The sequence below is a fragment of the Centroberyx affinis genome, unplaced genomic scaffold (assembly GCF_046629955.1).
Source record: "Centroberyx affinis isolate AG114_WGS23_722 - 3 ecotype Tasmania unplaced genomic scaffold, CSIRO-AGI_Caff_v1 ptg005509l_1, whole genome shotgun sequence".
Lineage (NCBI taxonomy): Eukaryota > Metazoa > Chordata > Actinopteri > Beryciformes > Berycidae > Centroberyx > Centroberyx affinis.
Genome location: NW_027282765.1, coordinates 68,969 through 84,433, shown reverse-complemented (window position 1 = coordinate 84,433; position 15,465 = coordinate 68,969). Strand labels below are relative to the sequence as shown.

The window sequence follows — 15,465 nt, the reverse complement described above, 5'->3', positions numbered from 1 at the left end:
CAAAATTAAACAAAAAGAAGAAGAAAAAAAAAACAGAATCTGATGTATTACCACTTTAAAGTCCTTTATCAACTCTCTGGCTGAAACTGTTGCATTGCAGTGTTGAGTAACATTATACTGAGCTGCAGTGTTGGCATCACATTGCTGAGCTTTCCTTTAAAACCGGTCTACCTTTGCTCTCTGCTTTACATATCTGGACTGATAAGACTCTACATGGTGTTTGACAATCTAACACACTTCTGCATTCACCTGGAAACAAGTGTCATATAAACACATAGCTTGCTAAAAAAAAGAAATATAGTAATCCTGCAAATTTTTAGAGGGATACTACACAAATATCACAGAAAAACTATATAAAAAAATATAAAAACTACATAAAATAATACATATATATAATATACAGGGATGAAGTTTAAGCATCTGATTATTTGCAGAATAGAGTTTACTCACCTTTCTGACCTAAATACATGGAGTACATCATAGGAAGTAGCATCAAATTGAGGTAAATTAAACGAGGATTGGATCTTTGAAAAGGGGAAAAATATATATATAAATTATTGTTTTTGTGAAGAAATAATAGATTTTTATTTATATTGGTGGTTGTTTGGCTTCTGATGCTTGCCGACTGGAGGTCATAGTTTACCCACCTTTTTATTTACACTACATCTCTATACATATACAGTATAATATTCTATAGGAATATTAGTGATATTATGGGAGATAAAAAAAAAAAAAAAACACCATTCATTACAATAAGGTCACTTTAAACTCGCTGTTGAGGCCCACAGACACACTAGAAGTCCCTGTAGGAAAATCACATGAATATGACAGTGATTTTTCATGAGGTCTTGAGTAATCCTGCAGGTTTTATGGGTTGGAATAAGGACACGGCAGGAAATCACCGAGCTTTCACAACATGTTCCTGTCTTCCACTGCCCTCTTGTGGTCTTCTACGGCACTGCTGCTGTAGTCAAATACAAAATTCCTAGATGACGAAAAAAAACACGTGATTACTTGGAAACCGAGTGACGTTTCGAAGGGGCTTGCCGAAGAGAGCAGGCCAGAACAACACCGGAAGTTAGATTTCGCCTTCACAATAAAATCATGATCACATTAATTTTGAGGCATTAGTGTAACCACTAAACGAATAACACTCCAGTCAAATGTCCCATTGAAAACAAGCTGAAAGACATGTAGCCTATTATAGCACAGATCATGTGCGCACAAGTGAGAAACAATAAGAATATGAGAGTAATACGAGGGGACAAGTAATAACATCCTCTTTGCAACAGGCAGCAATATGGTTTATGGGAAATGTGGTTTTAATATTGAGAAATGCAAAATAGGCCTACTACAGGTCACACTTTCAAATATCAGGGTGCACAGAACAACAAAACTGAGTCAGTAGCAATTGTTCCGCCTCTAGATGTTAAAATGACCAAGTACCAAATGGTCTGGTATGTTTTGATTATGTATATATTTGATTTATTTAGGCATATATATATATATACGCCTAAACAAGGATCTTGCAGTTTTTATCATTATGTTGAAGCGCTAAAATCAAGGGAAGATCAAGCCAGAAATGTTTTTAAATTTGGAATCCTTTTTTTTTTTCACCTGACAGGAGCATTTAGCACCAATGTTCCTTTTAAGCTGATCATTCAGATAGTTCGGATAATAACACCCTGTCAGTTATCACTGCTCCGTTTGCACCCAGATCATTTATTGATCGCTGTGGGGGAATTAGGTTGTTGCAGCAAAGGCAATAGAATAGAGAAAAAGACAAGTAGAGTAGGCTATAGGCAGGAAACAGAGAGCAATATATCAAATAAGCAAATAAGATGTGTAAAAGACTATAAAACTATAAGCAATAAATAAACAACAATAAATATGCATAACATGGAGCATTGTCTGGAGATGAAAAAATAATATTTTTGGGGAGGAAAACAACTGCATTTTCATTTACTATAGACTTCTTCATTCTTCATTCTTCATTCATTTCTTAATTTTCACATTGGCACTTTATCAATTTTTTAACAAAAATCGCATGTTCGCTATAAGGCTTTTATTTTGAAAGCTCCACAGGAAGTGATAGTCTCTTTCTTTTATTTTTGTATTTTTTTTTTATTTCGGCTGGCTTGACATTAGAGTATTAGTCACGGCAGTCGGCAGTGTTGCTGATCGCACAGGAAAGGAGCTGCTGTACTTTACCGTCTGGCTGTACTTTACCGAACTTTCTCTTCTGCTTTCTGAACACAAGGCGACGACCAGGCTGTGCGGGTAGGTGGATCATGAAGACTTCATATAAAGCGACGGGATATGTGCTCATGTCAAGTCGTTACATTATTGTTTAATACGCGTAAATATATCAAATTTCCATTCTGCACTGTTTCCTCCTGCCAGTGATACAGTGGTTACTATGAAGGAAGGCAATCATGACTTCCAGTGTGTGATCTTCATAAGGAAAACGCACGCCAATATGAATAAAAAAGCTATTATATTTTCCAGAAAAGCACTAATCTCTGTAACTTACATCAGTTTGATACTAGTTGCTATGTAAACTGTGCAATTTATGCCAGAAATAAGACTAAAAAGTTGGGGAAACTCTATTATATCAGCCGAAAAGATGGAAAAACTGTATTATATCAGCTTAAAGGTGGGAAAACTGTATTATATCAGCTTAAAAGGTGGAAAATATGTATTATATCATCTTAAAGGTAGAAAAACTATTATATCACCTTAAAAGGTGGAAAAACTATTATATCACCTTAAAAGGTGGAAAAACTATTATATCAGCTTAAAGGTGGAAAAACTATTATATCAGCTTAAAAGCTGGGAAAACTCTATTATATCAGCCTTAAAAGGTGGATAAACTGTATTCTGCAGAAAAATAGGTGTGTTTACCCTCCAATACATCCCAAAAAAATGCACTTGTATGTGTGTTGGCTTGCATATTGAATATAACAGGAGTAATTTTCCATTTTACAGACAATAACAATGCAGTCTGCGAAGGGAGATACCCACTTAGTTGGTGATAAATGAGTAAGGAAGGATGAAATATTTTCTCCTCGCTCTTTATCTGATGATACGGTTTTATTCTGGTAAGTAAACGGACAAATTCATTCAGACGTATTCACTGAATTTTACAGTGTTACAGTGTGTATTTGCAATTCAGCTGGAGATGTCATAGTCCTGTACACACACCCTTAAATGAATAAATGTGAGGTGTGTGTGTGTGTGTGTGTGTGTGTGTGTGTGCCCCTTGTGCTTCATAGTTCAGTTGAAGTTACACTGCATTATTCCTTGTTGTTGGTGCAGTGCTCAGTTCCCTTCCTGCTCCAGTCAATGTGTCTGTCGACTCAGTAAACTTCCACCATGTCCTGCGCTGGGAGCCGGGTCCTGGAACGCCTCCAGGAGCTCAGTACTACGTCTACAGACGGTAAGTCCCCCCGTCTCCCCGTCTCCCCGTCTCACCGTCTGTCCCTGCTCTTATTTCACATCACACTGACAAGCCTTTCTCTCTCTCTCTTTGAATGGGAGTGAATGTCCTGTCAAACCCTACAGACCTTATGCTGCCTTCACTTCCAAGTCAGAGGTCGGAAATCCTGAAAATTGCAATTCCGAGTTGGGAAACGCAAGGCAAAATGGTGCATTCACATGCTATCGGATATATCGGAAAAACAAATTTCTGACGTAAAAAAAAAATTCACATGAACGCCCGCCAAAGTCAGACGATTGAGTGGGAAACTCAATTTCTGCTACCTGAGTTTCTGAGTTATGAGGCACTGATGTCCTTTAACCTTCTCAACAAGGCGAAATAATAATAATGTTTTGTGTCAGTCAGCAGTAAGAAAATACATACGCATGCATCTCGTTGGTAGCCAAAATAATTAATGGCATAATGAACCATAGTGGTCCTTTAGCACAATGAATTACTCAAAGATCCCATCCAAAAAGATCCGGCGGGCAAGCACTTTATCCTCTTTTAAACACCTTTTTAGACTTTGTAACCATCTTTAAATAAGTGCTATATAAATAAGTGAATGAATGAAAAATGTCAAGGAATCGCATGTAGGCCTATAATTAAAAAAGCAGACGGGTTGAAGGAGCAGCATATACTGTACAAACATGGACTCGCTTAGCAAGTTCAGATGATTTACCTCAACTTCATAACTGCTCTCCATGTCCGGATGTTTGAAGGGTTGGAGCCAAGATAACATCACATGAAATTAGACTCGAGTCCCCATTTTAATTGCTTGAGACTTGACTCAATGCCTGAAGAGAAGACTTGAGACTTGACTTGACTTGGGTTCTGGTGACTTGGGACTTGACTTGACTTGGGTTCTGGTGACTTGGGACTTGAGACTTGACTTGACTTGGGTTCTGGTGACTTGAGACTTGACTTGACTTGGGTTCTGGTGACTTAGGATCTCGACTCTGACTTGGGTTCTGGTGACTTGGGATCTCGACTCTGACTTGGGTTCTGGTGACTTGGGATCTCGACTCTGACTTGGGTTCTGGTGACTTGAGACTTGACTTGACTTGGGTTCTGGTGACTTGGGACTTGACTTGGCTTGGGTTCTGGTGACGTGAGACTTGACTTGACTTGGGTTCTGGTGACTTGAGACTTGACTTGACTTGGGTTCTGGTGACTTGGGACTTGACTCTGACTTGTCCTTTGATGACTTGAAAAGGTTTCTAAAGTCTTGACTTGAGATCTTGTGTTTGTGTAAATGACTCAGATTGAAAGTGATGATATTTGTTCCAGCAGACGACTGAATATAAATTCTGTTTTCTGAATTTGTATGGAATGATTGAATTTATTAGTAGTGCTGGAACCTATGGAGCCCCTAAACTCCCGAAAGGTGATACTTTTTAATCTTGTGGGTACAAGTTAATTATCTTGTGGGAACAAGTTATTATCTTGTGCGCTCAAGATAAAAGAATATCACCTTGTCTGCACAAGTTACAAAACAGCCTAAAAATTACAATGATATCTTGAAAACTGAGTCTGATGATGTCTGTAAAGCCATGTGTAAACTGATTAATGTGGCGCGCTAGTACAGTTATAATATTCTTTCTGAGGCTTTCAATATGGGTTGGACTAGCGCCTGTGACCTATCACTTGTCCCTTTGTTTTGTTTCCCCACTGTGGCCCACACCAAAGTGGAAGTTGGCAGAGTGGTAAAGCTGAGGTCTATAGACTACAAGGCTGTGAGTTCAAGTCCCTGATGAACTGTGACCATTTTGAAGTTTCATGAAAAGTAAATCACACAGTGCAGAAAACTCAAAGCAGGTGTTTGACATCATCTGTCAATGGCAAAATACCTGAATGTCATCACTGATTGGGGCGTGGCCAGACCTTTCAACCCATAGAGAGCAGTGCAGCAGCTGCTTTCCGGCCCATGTGACTTACTATTGTTTTATCCGTTAATGGAGAGCACTACAATGGTGTATAAAGTGATTAGCACTGTCAGTCTGTCAATCATAAGCCGCAGTATCACGCTACTTCTCCCTTTAGTTAGTTTCTCCTCTCTCAACCTATAACAGGCATTTGGCTCAGTAGGTAAAGCATCAGCCTTTCAATGTGGAAGGTTGGGGGATCAAATCCAGACTTGTCCTTTCCAAAGTCGTGAGTCATCAAGGACAAATAATAGAAAGTTTGGCCGTTGTGAACAACTCCAGCAATGTGGTTGCGATGAAAAGATGAACTTGACAGAAGTGACAGGCCAACATAAAAGCCGGTGTCGGACTCCATGTTTGATCTTCACAACATGTCAGTTCGTGTGTGTGTGTGTCCTTCTACCTTCTGTTCTGTGTGGAGGGAGGGAGGGTTAGGACCTTTTCAGGACCTATGTACAGAATTCAATCTACCGCGCTCGTCTTTTTTCTTTTACTTGCGACTACGTTCGGCTCTCAAGGCCAGCGGAGTTCCATGGCAAAGTCCTCTTCCGCCACATCCACGTCATAAAATTGTACATTGTACCAGAGGCACAAGTGGCCTAGTTTCTAGACTCTATCGGTTCATTTCACGGCATGCTTACAGGCCCCTGGCATTAGACGCTCTTCGAGGTGACCAATGGACCACACTACCAATAAAGTCAGTGTAGTCCTTTTAATGCTACACTTTAAACGAATAAAAACTTTTGCATTGTAAATGTCATTCAGTATCCATCACATGCTGCACTTGCCTATTCAGAGTTTCGGGTTTTTATTGTCTTGGTGCTGCAGAATAAAACGAGACCACCGGGTTCAGTCGAGTGTAAAAACGAACCCTGTTATTTGGACTCCACTCTGCACAGCGGGTGATGATGTGTGTCATAACTTCATAACGCTGCCTGTTATTGTACAGCGGTGAGGCTTTTGGACGTCGGACCTGAAGAGCTGCTATCATGACACACGTCTGAGTGATTTTTGATTTTCATGGCTCGGTGTTCTAGCGCAGCGGCCGTCACAGCAGTAGATCGAAGAATGTTTTTGATTTGACCTTTTCAGACAGTTCTATTCAATAAAATCAGAATCGAAAAATTGCGAGGAGCCCAGAGGCTTCAAATAATGGTTATAGCACGAGAAAAAGGCAGTCGGGACAAAGATTCCAAAACATGTTTTTACAGTGTGTTATAAATATATTGACTCACGTTCCATAGGGTTTGGACTCCAGGGTGGGAACCTTGCTGACTCATTATGCAATTGTGTAACACGCGCAAATATGCCAAATATTCATTGTGCAGCGTTATTTCCTCCTGTGATGTTGTGGTAAATAACTATGGGGGGGGGTAAACTATTATCCTCCAGTCTCATGATAAGGAAGACAACCGCCAATATGAACAAAAATCAATTATACTTTCAGAAAAGCGTCAGTCTGATACTACTTACTATGGATTATGCAATGAGTTTATGTCAGAAAGATTTATATCAGCCTTTAAAAGGTGCGTTGACAGTTTCACTCTTAGTATGTGATGGTTTCAGTAGGACTCAGTCAGTCAGTGTGTGATCTGTCTGACAACTCGTGTCTCACTTAGTTTTGTCTGTCACTGTGTTTTCAGTGGAACATTTGACTGCAGAGCGCTTGTTTTTCCCCTGAAGCCCAGCTCTCTCTCTTCTCTTGACCATGGCTCACGCTTTGTGTCATGGTGGTTTATGTTTCCGTCCACTGGGTGTGTAGAGTAGCATCTGGTTATGTGTGTGTGTGTGTGTGTGTGTGTGTGTGTGAGATGCAGCTGTGACCACAGAGAGGCTGCTGATACCTCACTTTTAAAGGAAGTGAAGATTCGACTGGCCCTATAAACGTGTGTGTGTGTGTGTGTGTGTGTGTAGAGGACTTTCAGGTGATGAAGGGTAACACACCCTTTTGTGGTCATATAGTGGAGGTTCACAGTTTTTGACAAGAGCTGGTCGCGTTTGTAAATGTACAACTTGTCCGTCTCAACAAAAATTTAACATTTAAAGACACGGTTCATTTCTGAGCTTAACTGGGAACTGAGAACTTTGCCACTAATTCATCAGATCAATGTTGTGTTTAGAAAATGTCAGTTAGTCAGTTAGCTAACCATAGTATCTGCAGCTAACCATCACTGTCTTGGTAACACATCTGATTTGCATGCCAGCTAACGTATCTAGGAGAAGAAAGTACTTTTTTGGGGGGCATTTTTTGCCTTTATTAGACAGTTGAAAGTGGAGAGCAGCAGGAGGAAGGATAGGGGGGGGGTGTCGACATGTAATAAAGGTCCTGGGCTGGATTCCAACCCAGGATGCTGTGGTTACATGGTATGGGCCGTATGAGACCCGAGGGATGAGACCGCTGAGTCATGACTCCGCCCCAGAAGCTAGCATCAGTAGCGCCTAATAGTCACAAATTAACATCAGTGTCATTTGCTTTGCTAGTAGAAACCAACAGTTTGTTCAATTTAGTTTTATTAGACATTATTAGCCAGTTCTCCAATGGAGCTCCATGAAGCCTCCAGCCGGTTGTTGGAGCTCACAAATCACTTTCAATTGACTCTTGAGAGATTTTTTCAGAATTTGGTTATATGCTAATTCTACCAGTGGATACATATTTGCATAGAGCTTAGACACTCTCACTGATAGCCCACATTGGATAAATATTGGCTGTGGCCGGAATGGATCACTATTCCCTCATGTGTATTTCCCTATATAGCGCCGCTCTATTAGTGCATTAATTAGCGGTAACTCACACATGATTAATGAGTGAATTCAGACACTTAATTCATCATCATTCATCATCAACCTGCGTCTGCGTTCACCAGTCGCATAAACAAATGTTTCAGCTAACATTTGACAAGTTACCAATATTCCTTCAAAGCCATATATGTGTCACTAGCTGACATTAAACAGAAAAAAATACTCACCGACGTTCCCATCTAGGCGTTTTCCAACCTTATGTCGGTGAATAAATATTCTATGCATCAGAGTTGTGTGCGGCTTCTTTTTTCTGTTTATTTTCACACAGCCGGCACGTTTTGGATTCTCACTAGCTGACATTAACGAAAAACACGTTACAATAAGCTCTGTACCGTATAACAGCTAGAGATAAATACCTTCCTGAACAACAGACCGCAATGTTAATGTTACCGTTAACAAGCTCAAATTAGCTTAACAAAACCTGCACTTATAATTAGTTATGAATTGGCAGTTAACAGAAAACATCTTTAGAATAGCTTGACGTCTTTTTGGTACCAAAAAAAAGTTTATTTACTTGCATTAGTAAACGAGGTTTGGTGAAGAAGAGGATGCATCATTATAAAACCACAGAAGTGTTACAGCTTGGTTGCTTGGTAACGGCCAGGTGACCACTAACAAAAAGTGTCTGATGTACATATTAGTGCCCTAAAACACAGATAGTGATCCACAGCCATTGTCTGTAATTGGGCGGTTTGAAGAGGGTCATTAAACCATGAGGGGCTCGCTATCAGCTGTAAAATGACTCTTTATATTGCCTGCTAGGCGGCTGAACAAGAACTATTTGCCTGCCATACTGACAGCATGGCAAGAGGCTCACCAAAGCTACACACACACACACACACACACACACACACACGCTTGGTCAAAGACGAACGGTCCTAAAATGAGACTCTGTGTTTCTCTTTTTGCAGGGTGAACAAGAAGAAGAAGAAACTGCCGAATCCCTCCAACACCACTTGGCGCAGGCTGAGGCTGAAGATCGATGTTGCGTATCACCTGTCTGTCCAGGCGTCGCTCAACCAGTCCCAGTCCCAGTCCCAGTCCCAGTCCCAGTCCCTGTCCCCAGAGTCCAGCGCCGTCACCTTCACTCCGTTCACTGACAGTACGTCAACTTCACCTTCACGTCTGGGTTGAACTTGGATTGACTGAATAACATGTTAATGATACACTGTATAGCAGGTAGATAAGATAAGAGAAGGTGAACTTATTGATCCCTGAGGGGGAATGCAGTCATTGGCAAGCAAGGAATAGAGGTGTAGGTTAGTGATCAAAGAGAAAACAAAGGGGTAAAAGGATATGAATGAAAAGTTTATAAAAGAATGTGAAGCAAGGCATGCTGGGAAAGAGCATTGCACGATTTGACTTGCTCTAGATAAATTAAGGTTACAAAAATGTTTGATGATATATGCGATGTAATATATGATGTTGTATATTGTAATATTTAACATACTTATAATGGACAATGGTTGAGATATAATGTGTATAACAGACAATTATTGGATAATAATAATTAACCTGTAATAATCAATGTGGCTTCGTTGTCAGATTTTTTTAAACATTTTTTTACAGTAAAAGAAATATTTAAATTCAGATTTAATGTCACATCACTGCCTCTGCCACTTTACTGTTGGATAAACAAGTAATCCCCACTTAAAGTAATTTAAAAATTGTGCAAATCATCCTCATTAAAACTGGATCCTTGTCTCTAGCCAAAATAGGTCCTCCAGAACTATCACTGGCTGGATGTGGCAACTGTATCCAAATGAACATTTCACTGCCTGAGGCTGACAAAGCTGCTAAAATAAACGACAGTGATATCATGGCATACTATGGTGCCTCTTTTAAAGTCTACTGGAGGAAACCTGGAGGGTCACAGGTAAGAAATCAAATTCCCTCAAAGTAAAATGTGTTTGTTTGCTTCATACTTCTAAATTCAACGTTATCCCCTCTGAACCTGTGTAAAATGGACTATTCATGTAAAACTGAACTCTCTGGAGGCAGAATAGATGTTTAGTTATACCTAGTTTAATACAGCCATGAGTTATACATATCCTGGAGGAAGAAATTGGATTGGATTTTTTCAGCTATCGTAGCAGAGCACTAGGCGTCATAATATCAGCTTCCTCCCCTCTTACTTCTTTCCTTTTCCACTAGGCTTACTCAGCCAGAAAGACTGAGGTTTCGCCCTATCTCAGCCCATAACAATATCTCTGCCTTCAAGAAATGTTTGTATAATAAAATGCCAGTCTGGTTTAACCGAGTTGTTTGATTTGCAGTTCTCTGTGGACGTCTACGAGAAGAGTTACACTCTTCCTAACTTGGAGACTGGTGTGGAGTATTGTGTCCAGGTTCACACACAGATTAATACTAATAGGAACACTGAGCCCACAGACTGGATGTGCGCCTTCACTAGTATTTTGGAACCGAGCAGAGGTGAGGTGAAATGTCAGATCTGATGTAACTGGTGGTGTTGTCATGAGCATGAGCATTACGGTACCACATATTACAGCATGACTCATTACACTGTTACTGTGTGTGTGTGTGTGTGTGTGTGTGTGTGTGTGTGTGTGTGTGTAGTCCCTGCTCTTTTAGGTGCTGTGGCTGCTTCTCTGATTATTAGCGGAGCTGTCCTGATAACCCTATCGCTTTTCCTGGTTTACACCGGCTTCCTGTGTAAACTGAAGGCTCACCTGCCCAGAGCACTACTTGTAAGAATCTCATTTTTTATATTGTATTTTATTTTTGCTGTTTTTGGTTGTGGCTTCATCTCCCACATTGCCCTCAGTGCAGATAACTCTCTTCATGACTTTTCTAACAATAATAACATGTATAGTATAATAATGACACAATAATCAATAACAGAATGGTAACATATAACAACAAAATGATAATCAATGATCATGTTGTTACTATGTAAGTTAACACTAACACAGTTAAAGGATAAGGCTGGTGTTTTTTAATGCATTTCTTACCGTCAACAAATCCTATGAAAATAACAAAATCAGGAATGATTTTGTTTCAAGTCTCGTCCATGTAGCCATAGAACTCCATTGCATTAAAAATTATTATATTTAATTATTGGGTTGCACCGGGCCAGCCGACTTTTTCTTTTGTTTTCCGACCGTAAACACATTTTCCATCTCAGGAAAGTAGTTCCGTAGCACCGAAAATAGTCCCCCGGCGTAATGAAGAATTTGTTCCCATTTGAATTTGGTAATAACTACAACAGCCTGACTTTTCACGGTAACGGTTAGCGATTTTTTTTAAAATGTACTAAAATGTAAACTATGTCTTTGTGAGCTGTATTTCAAGGTTTTTAGCTTATAATCGGAGCCAATGACTTCCGGGTTGAAGGCTAAAAACGATACGTGGGAAGTCGGAAAGTAACGGGAGGAGAGCAAACGCATTGTTGATTTTGTTATTTTCATCTTCAGCTTCATCTTCAGCTTTGCAGTGATGCCAATAGTACAAAATTGCAAATGGAGTGATTCTGAAACATCACCACCGCATCTGATACAACACGGTTTTCAGGCTGAAATCTTGAATTTGCCTCAGTAATGGATGTGTAATTTGTGTGCGTTTGTTTGGCATTTGAATTCTCCTTAGGAAACGCAAAAATAAATAAGACCCAGTTAGGGCTGGGCGATATATCAATATTATATCGATATCGTGATATGAGACTAGATATCGTCTTAGATTTTGGATATGGTAATATCGTGATATGGCATAAGTGTCTCTTCCTGGTTTGAAAGGCTGCATTACAGTAAAGTGATGTCATTTTCTGAACTTACCAGACTGTTCTAGCTGTTCTATTATTTGCCTTTACCCACTTAGTCATTATATCCACATTACTGATGATTATTTATCAAAACTCTCATTGTGTAAATATTTTGTGAAAGCACCGATAGTCATCCCTACAATATTGTCGCAATATCGATATCGAGGTATTTGGTAAAAAATATTGTGATATTTGATTTTGTTCATATCACCCGGCCCTACTTACAACTGAACATTTAGCCCACTTCGTAGAAAATACCGAGATATATATCGTATATCGCCATTCAGCCTAAAAATACCGAGATATGATTTTTGGTCCGTATCGCCCAGCCCTAGACCCAGTGGTATTCACTCCTATTTGGGCCTACACTGCCAGGGTCACACCGCCTTATAATAAAACCAGTTATTGTGAAAGGCAAACCGGGAATAATAAAGCTGCACTTGGCATAATGGCAGGGAGAGGTAAACAACATTTTTAAGGAATTCAATACCCGGAAATCCTGTGCAGTGAGGTCAGTAAACTGCTCACTGCTCACTGATTTGCTTAGGGCAAATCTACAGCATCTCAACTAGTGAGGATGAGACGCTCTTCCCTGTTGGTATGTGATTTAGGCTGATAAGATAAGAATGTCTTTACAGTAAAACAGTTGAGTCCCTTTGTAGTTCTGCCAGTTACTGATTTGCAACTCTCTCTCTCTCTCTCTCACTGTCACTCTCATTTGCTTTGTCTCTCTCTCTCTCTCTCACTCCATCTTACATTGTGTGTGTTGAGTTGTTTTGGGGTGTTTTCTTGTGACAAGGTTTTATGAAAGGATATTGAGTCTCTCTCTATCTCCTCCCTCCACTTCCTCTCCCTTCTTGTCTCGCTTCCTCTCTCTCTTTGTTTCTCTCTCTCTCTCTCTCTCCCACTCACTCCATCTTACATTGTGTGTGTTGAGTCGTTTTGGGGTGTTTCCTTGTGACAAGGTTTTATTAAAGGATATCAGAAGTAAAGTCTCTCTCTATCTCCTCCCTCCACTTTCTCCCTTCTTGTCTCGCTTCCTCTCTCTCTCTCTCTTTGTTTCTCTCTCTCTCTCTCTCACTCCATCTTACATTGTGTGTGTTGAATTGTTTTGGGATGTTTCCTTGTGACAAGGTTTTATTAAAGGATATCAAAAGTCAAGTCTCTCTCTGTCTCCTCCCTCCACTTCCTCTCCCTTCTTGTCTCGCTTCCTCTCTCTCTCTCTCTCTCTCTCTCTCTCTCTCGCTCTGTAGTCTGCTCTGGTCCACGGCAACATCCTCACGCCAGAGAGGACGATCCCCGACCTCGTCTCCATCATCTCCGAGCCGGACGGACAGAGGAAGATCCACAATCCCAGGACGCCACAGCCTGCCACCGACGGCCGTAACTCGGAGGGAGAGGAGGAGGACGAAGAAGACGAAGACGAGGAGGAAAGAGAGGCGAAAAACCCCTACATGGACAGGGCAGCGGAGCTCTCCTCGGGCACGAGCTCCTGCAGAGACTCCCGGGACACGTCGGGGGCGAGCGCGCCCGCCGTGTCGGGGGATTCTGGGAATATGAGTGTCATTTCGTCCGCTGGGGTGGAGGAGGAGGAGGAAGAGGGCGGGGCGGTCAAAGGTGAAAGAGGAAGGGTTTCTGTCGCGGCTGATGGGGACCGAACTGGAACTGAGGGACGTGACGCGGGAGGGGAGGAGGAGGAGGAGGAGGAGGAGGAGGAGGAGGAGGAGGAGGAGAGCGGCGACTTGGGTAACGTCAATCTGTTCTCCATCACCCTGCGGTCGCTGGCGAGAGATGAAGAAGAAGAAGGAGGAGGAGGAGAGGAGGAGGAGGAGGAGCAGAGCACAACAGACTTTTTGAAACTGTGCGATCAGGAGCCGTTACTCTCCGCGGGCTTGAAGGGGAATTTCAAATCTCAAAATAAAATTCGGTCAGATGACCCGACGCCACTGGCATTAATGCAGCCTGAGCAAAGGGACTGGAGAGAGGCCGGAGGTGAAAGCAGACCTGTAGACTGGAGAGAGGCCGGAGGTGAAAGCGGACCTGCAGACTGGAGAGAGGCCGGAGGTGAAAGCGGACCTGCAGACTGGAGAGAGGCCGGAGGCGAAAGCAGACCTGTAGACTGGAGAGAGGCCGGAGGCGAAAGCGGACCTGTAGACTGGAGAGAGGCCGGAGGTGAAAGCGGACCTGCAGACGCGCTCCCCGGCTACCTCGTGTCTCGTGTTGGCGAGACACGGGAGAAGGTGGAGGAAGAGGAGGAGGAGGAGGAGGAGGAGGAGGAAGAATTCTCAGGATATATGGGACGCTGATGATATGTTGCACTGACATTTGTGTATGGATGTATGTGTGTGTGTGTGTGTGTGTGTAATGTGGATGCATGGGTACGCAGTTATTCATCAATGCATTTCTTCCTATTAAGTACATTCCTTCCTATTGAAGGAAAAATCCGCCCCTAACCCTAAAACACTTTTAACACTGTTCAGAACAGCTGTCCGCGATGTGTCTTGCATTTCTGGGTCCGTTTTGTATTTATAGATGTTTCCAGCGGCTACAGTGGAGTTTGATATGAGAAATTGTTTCAGGACATTGTTTCAGGACATCAGCGGTAAACGTCAGGTTTACCGCTGATGTCCCTCAGAATTAGAGTTGTTCCGATACCAGTATGGGAAATGCCTCCGATACAGCCTATAATTTAAAGGACAATTTAAAGGAATTGTTATTTATTCCCTAGATTTATTTATTTATGTTCTTTTTCACTTATGACTGACTGTCAAACTAGATAATAAAAGGAAGTTCTATGGCATTCATTCTCTGTATGTATTTGTTCATGTTGTACAAAGGGTTTAACCTGAGCCAGGCCATACAACAATGATAGCAATCATATCACATCCATACAGGGTTAGTAGTATACAGCTGTTAAAAAAATAATATTAATACAGTACTGTGCAAAAGTCTTAGGCACCCTAGATTTTTTATATACATTTCTTAGAAGTCTCATTTCATTAGTTTTGAAAGCATCTTCGCTTTATGGATTTCTTTGACATATGCCTAAGACTTTTGCACAGTACTGTATTTTTTTTTTTTTTTTTAACACACCGGATCGGTACTCGGTATCGGCCGATACGCAAGTTCAGGTATCGGAATCGGTATCGGGAAGGAAAAAAAAATGGTATCGGAACACCTCTACTCGGAATCAAAGAGCGAGGGCTTCTTTCTAGAGCCGCCGTTTTGCACCAAGAGACGTTCAAACAATCATACAGGGAGAAATCCATCGCAGGAGAGGAGAGAGACCAGTTTCTCCACCCACCTTAGACTCAACAGACCAGAATGCAATGCGGCCACAAGACATGCTGCATCTCGAGCAAGGGGTGCGGCCGCAATCATTAATACACGGCCTAATATTCACAACCTAGTTGGGTAGCTATATTTTTATGAACAATCGCCCACCTTTAATTGAAAGCAACAAGTTCACACACCCGTCCTCTGGG

At 41.4% G+C, this 15,465-nt stretch overlaps 1 protein-coding gene across 1 annotated transcript; it reads left to right on the top strand.

Moving 5' to 3' along the window:
* Positions 1-2,154: 2,154 nt before the first annotated feature.
* On the top strand, positions 2,155-14,967 carry LOC139667410 (uncharacterized). The gene is made up of 8 exons (XM_071546858.1): positions 2,155-2,280; positions 2,989-3,101; positions 3,319-3,439; positions 9,114-9,304; positions 9,912-10,078; positions 10,479-10,635; positions 10,780-10,910; positions 13,234-14,967. The coding sequence occupies exons 2-8, from the start codon at positions 3,053-3,055 to the stop codon at positions 14,284-14,286; spliced, it is 1,869 nt and encodes a 622-aa protein (XP_071402959.1). The 5' UTR covers positions 2,155-2,280; positions 2,989-3,052; the 3' UTR covers positions 14,287-14,967.
* Positions 14,968-15,465: the final 498 nt, after the last annotated feature.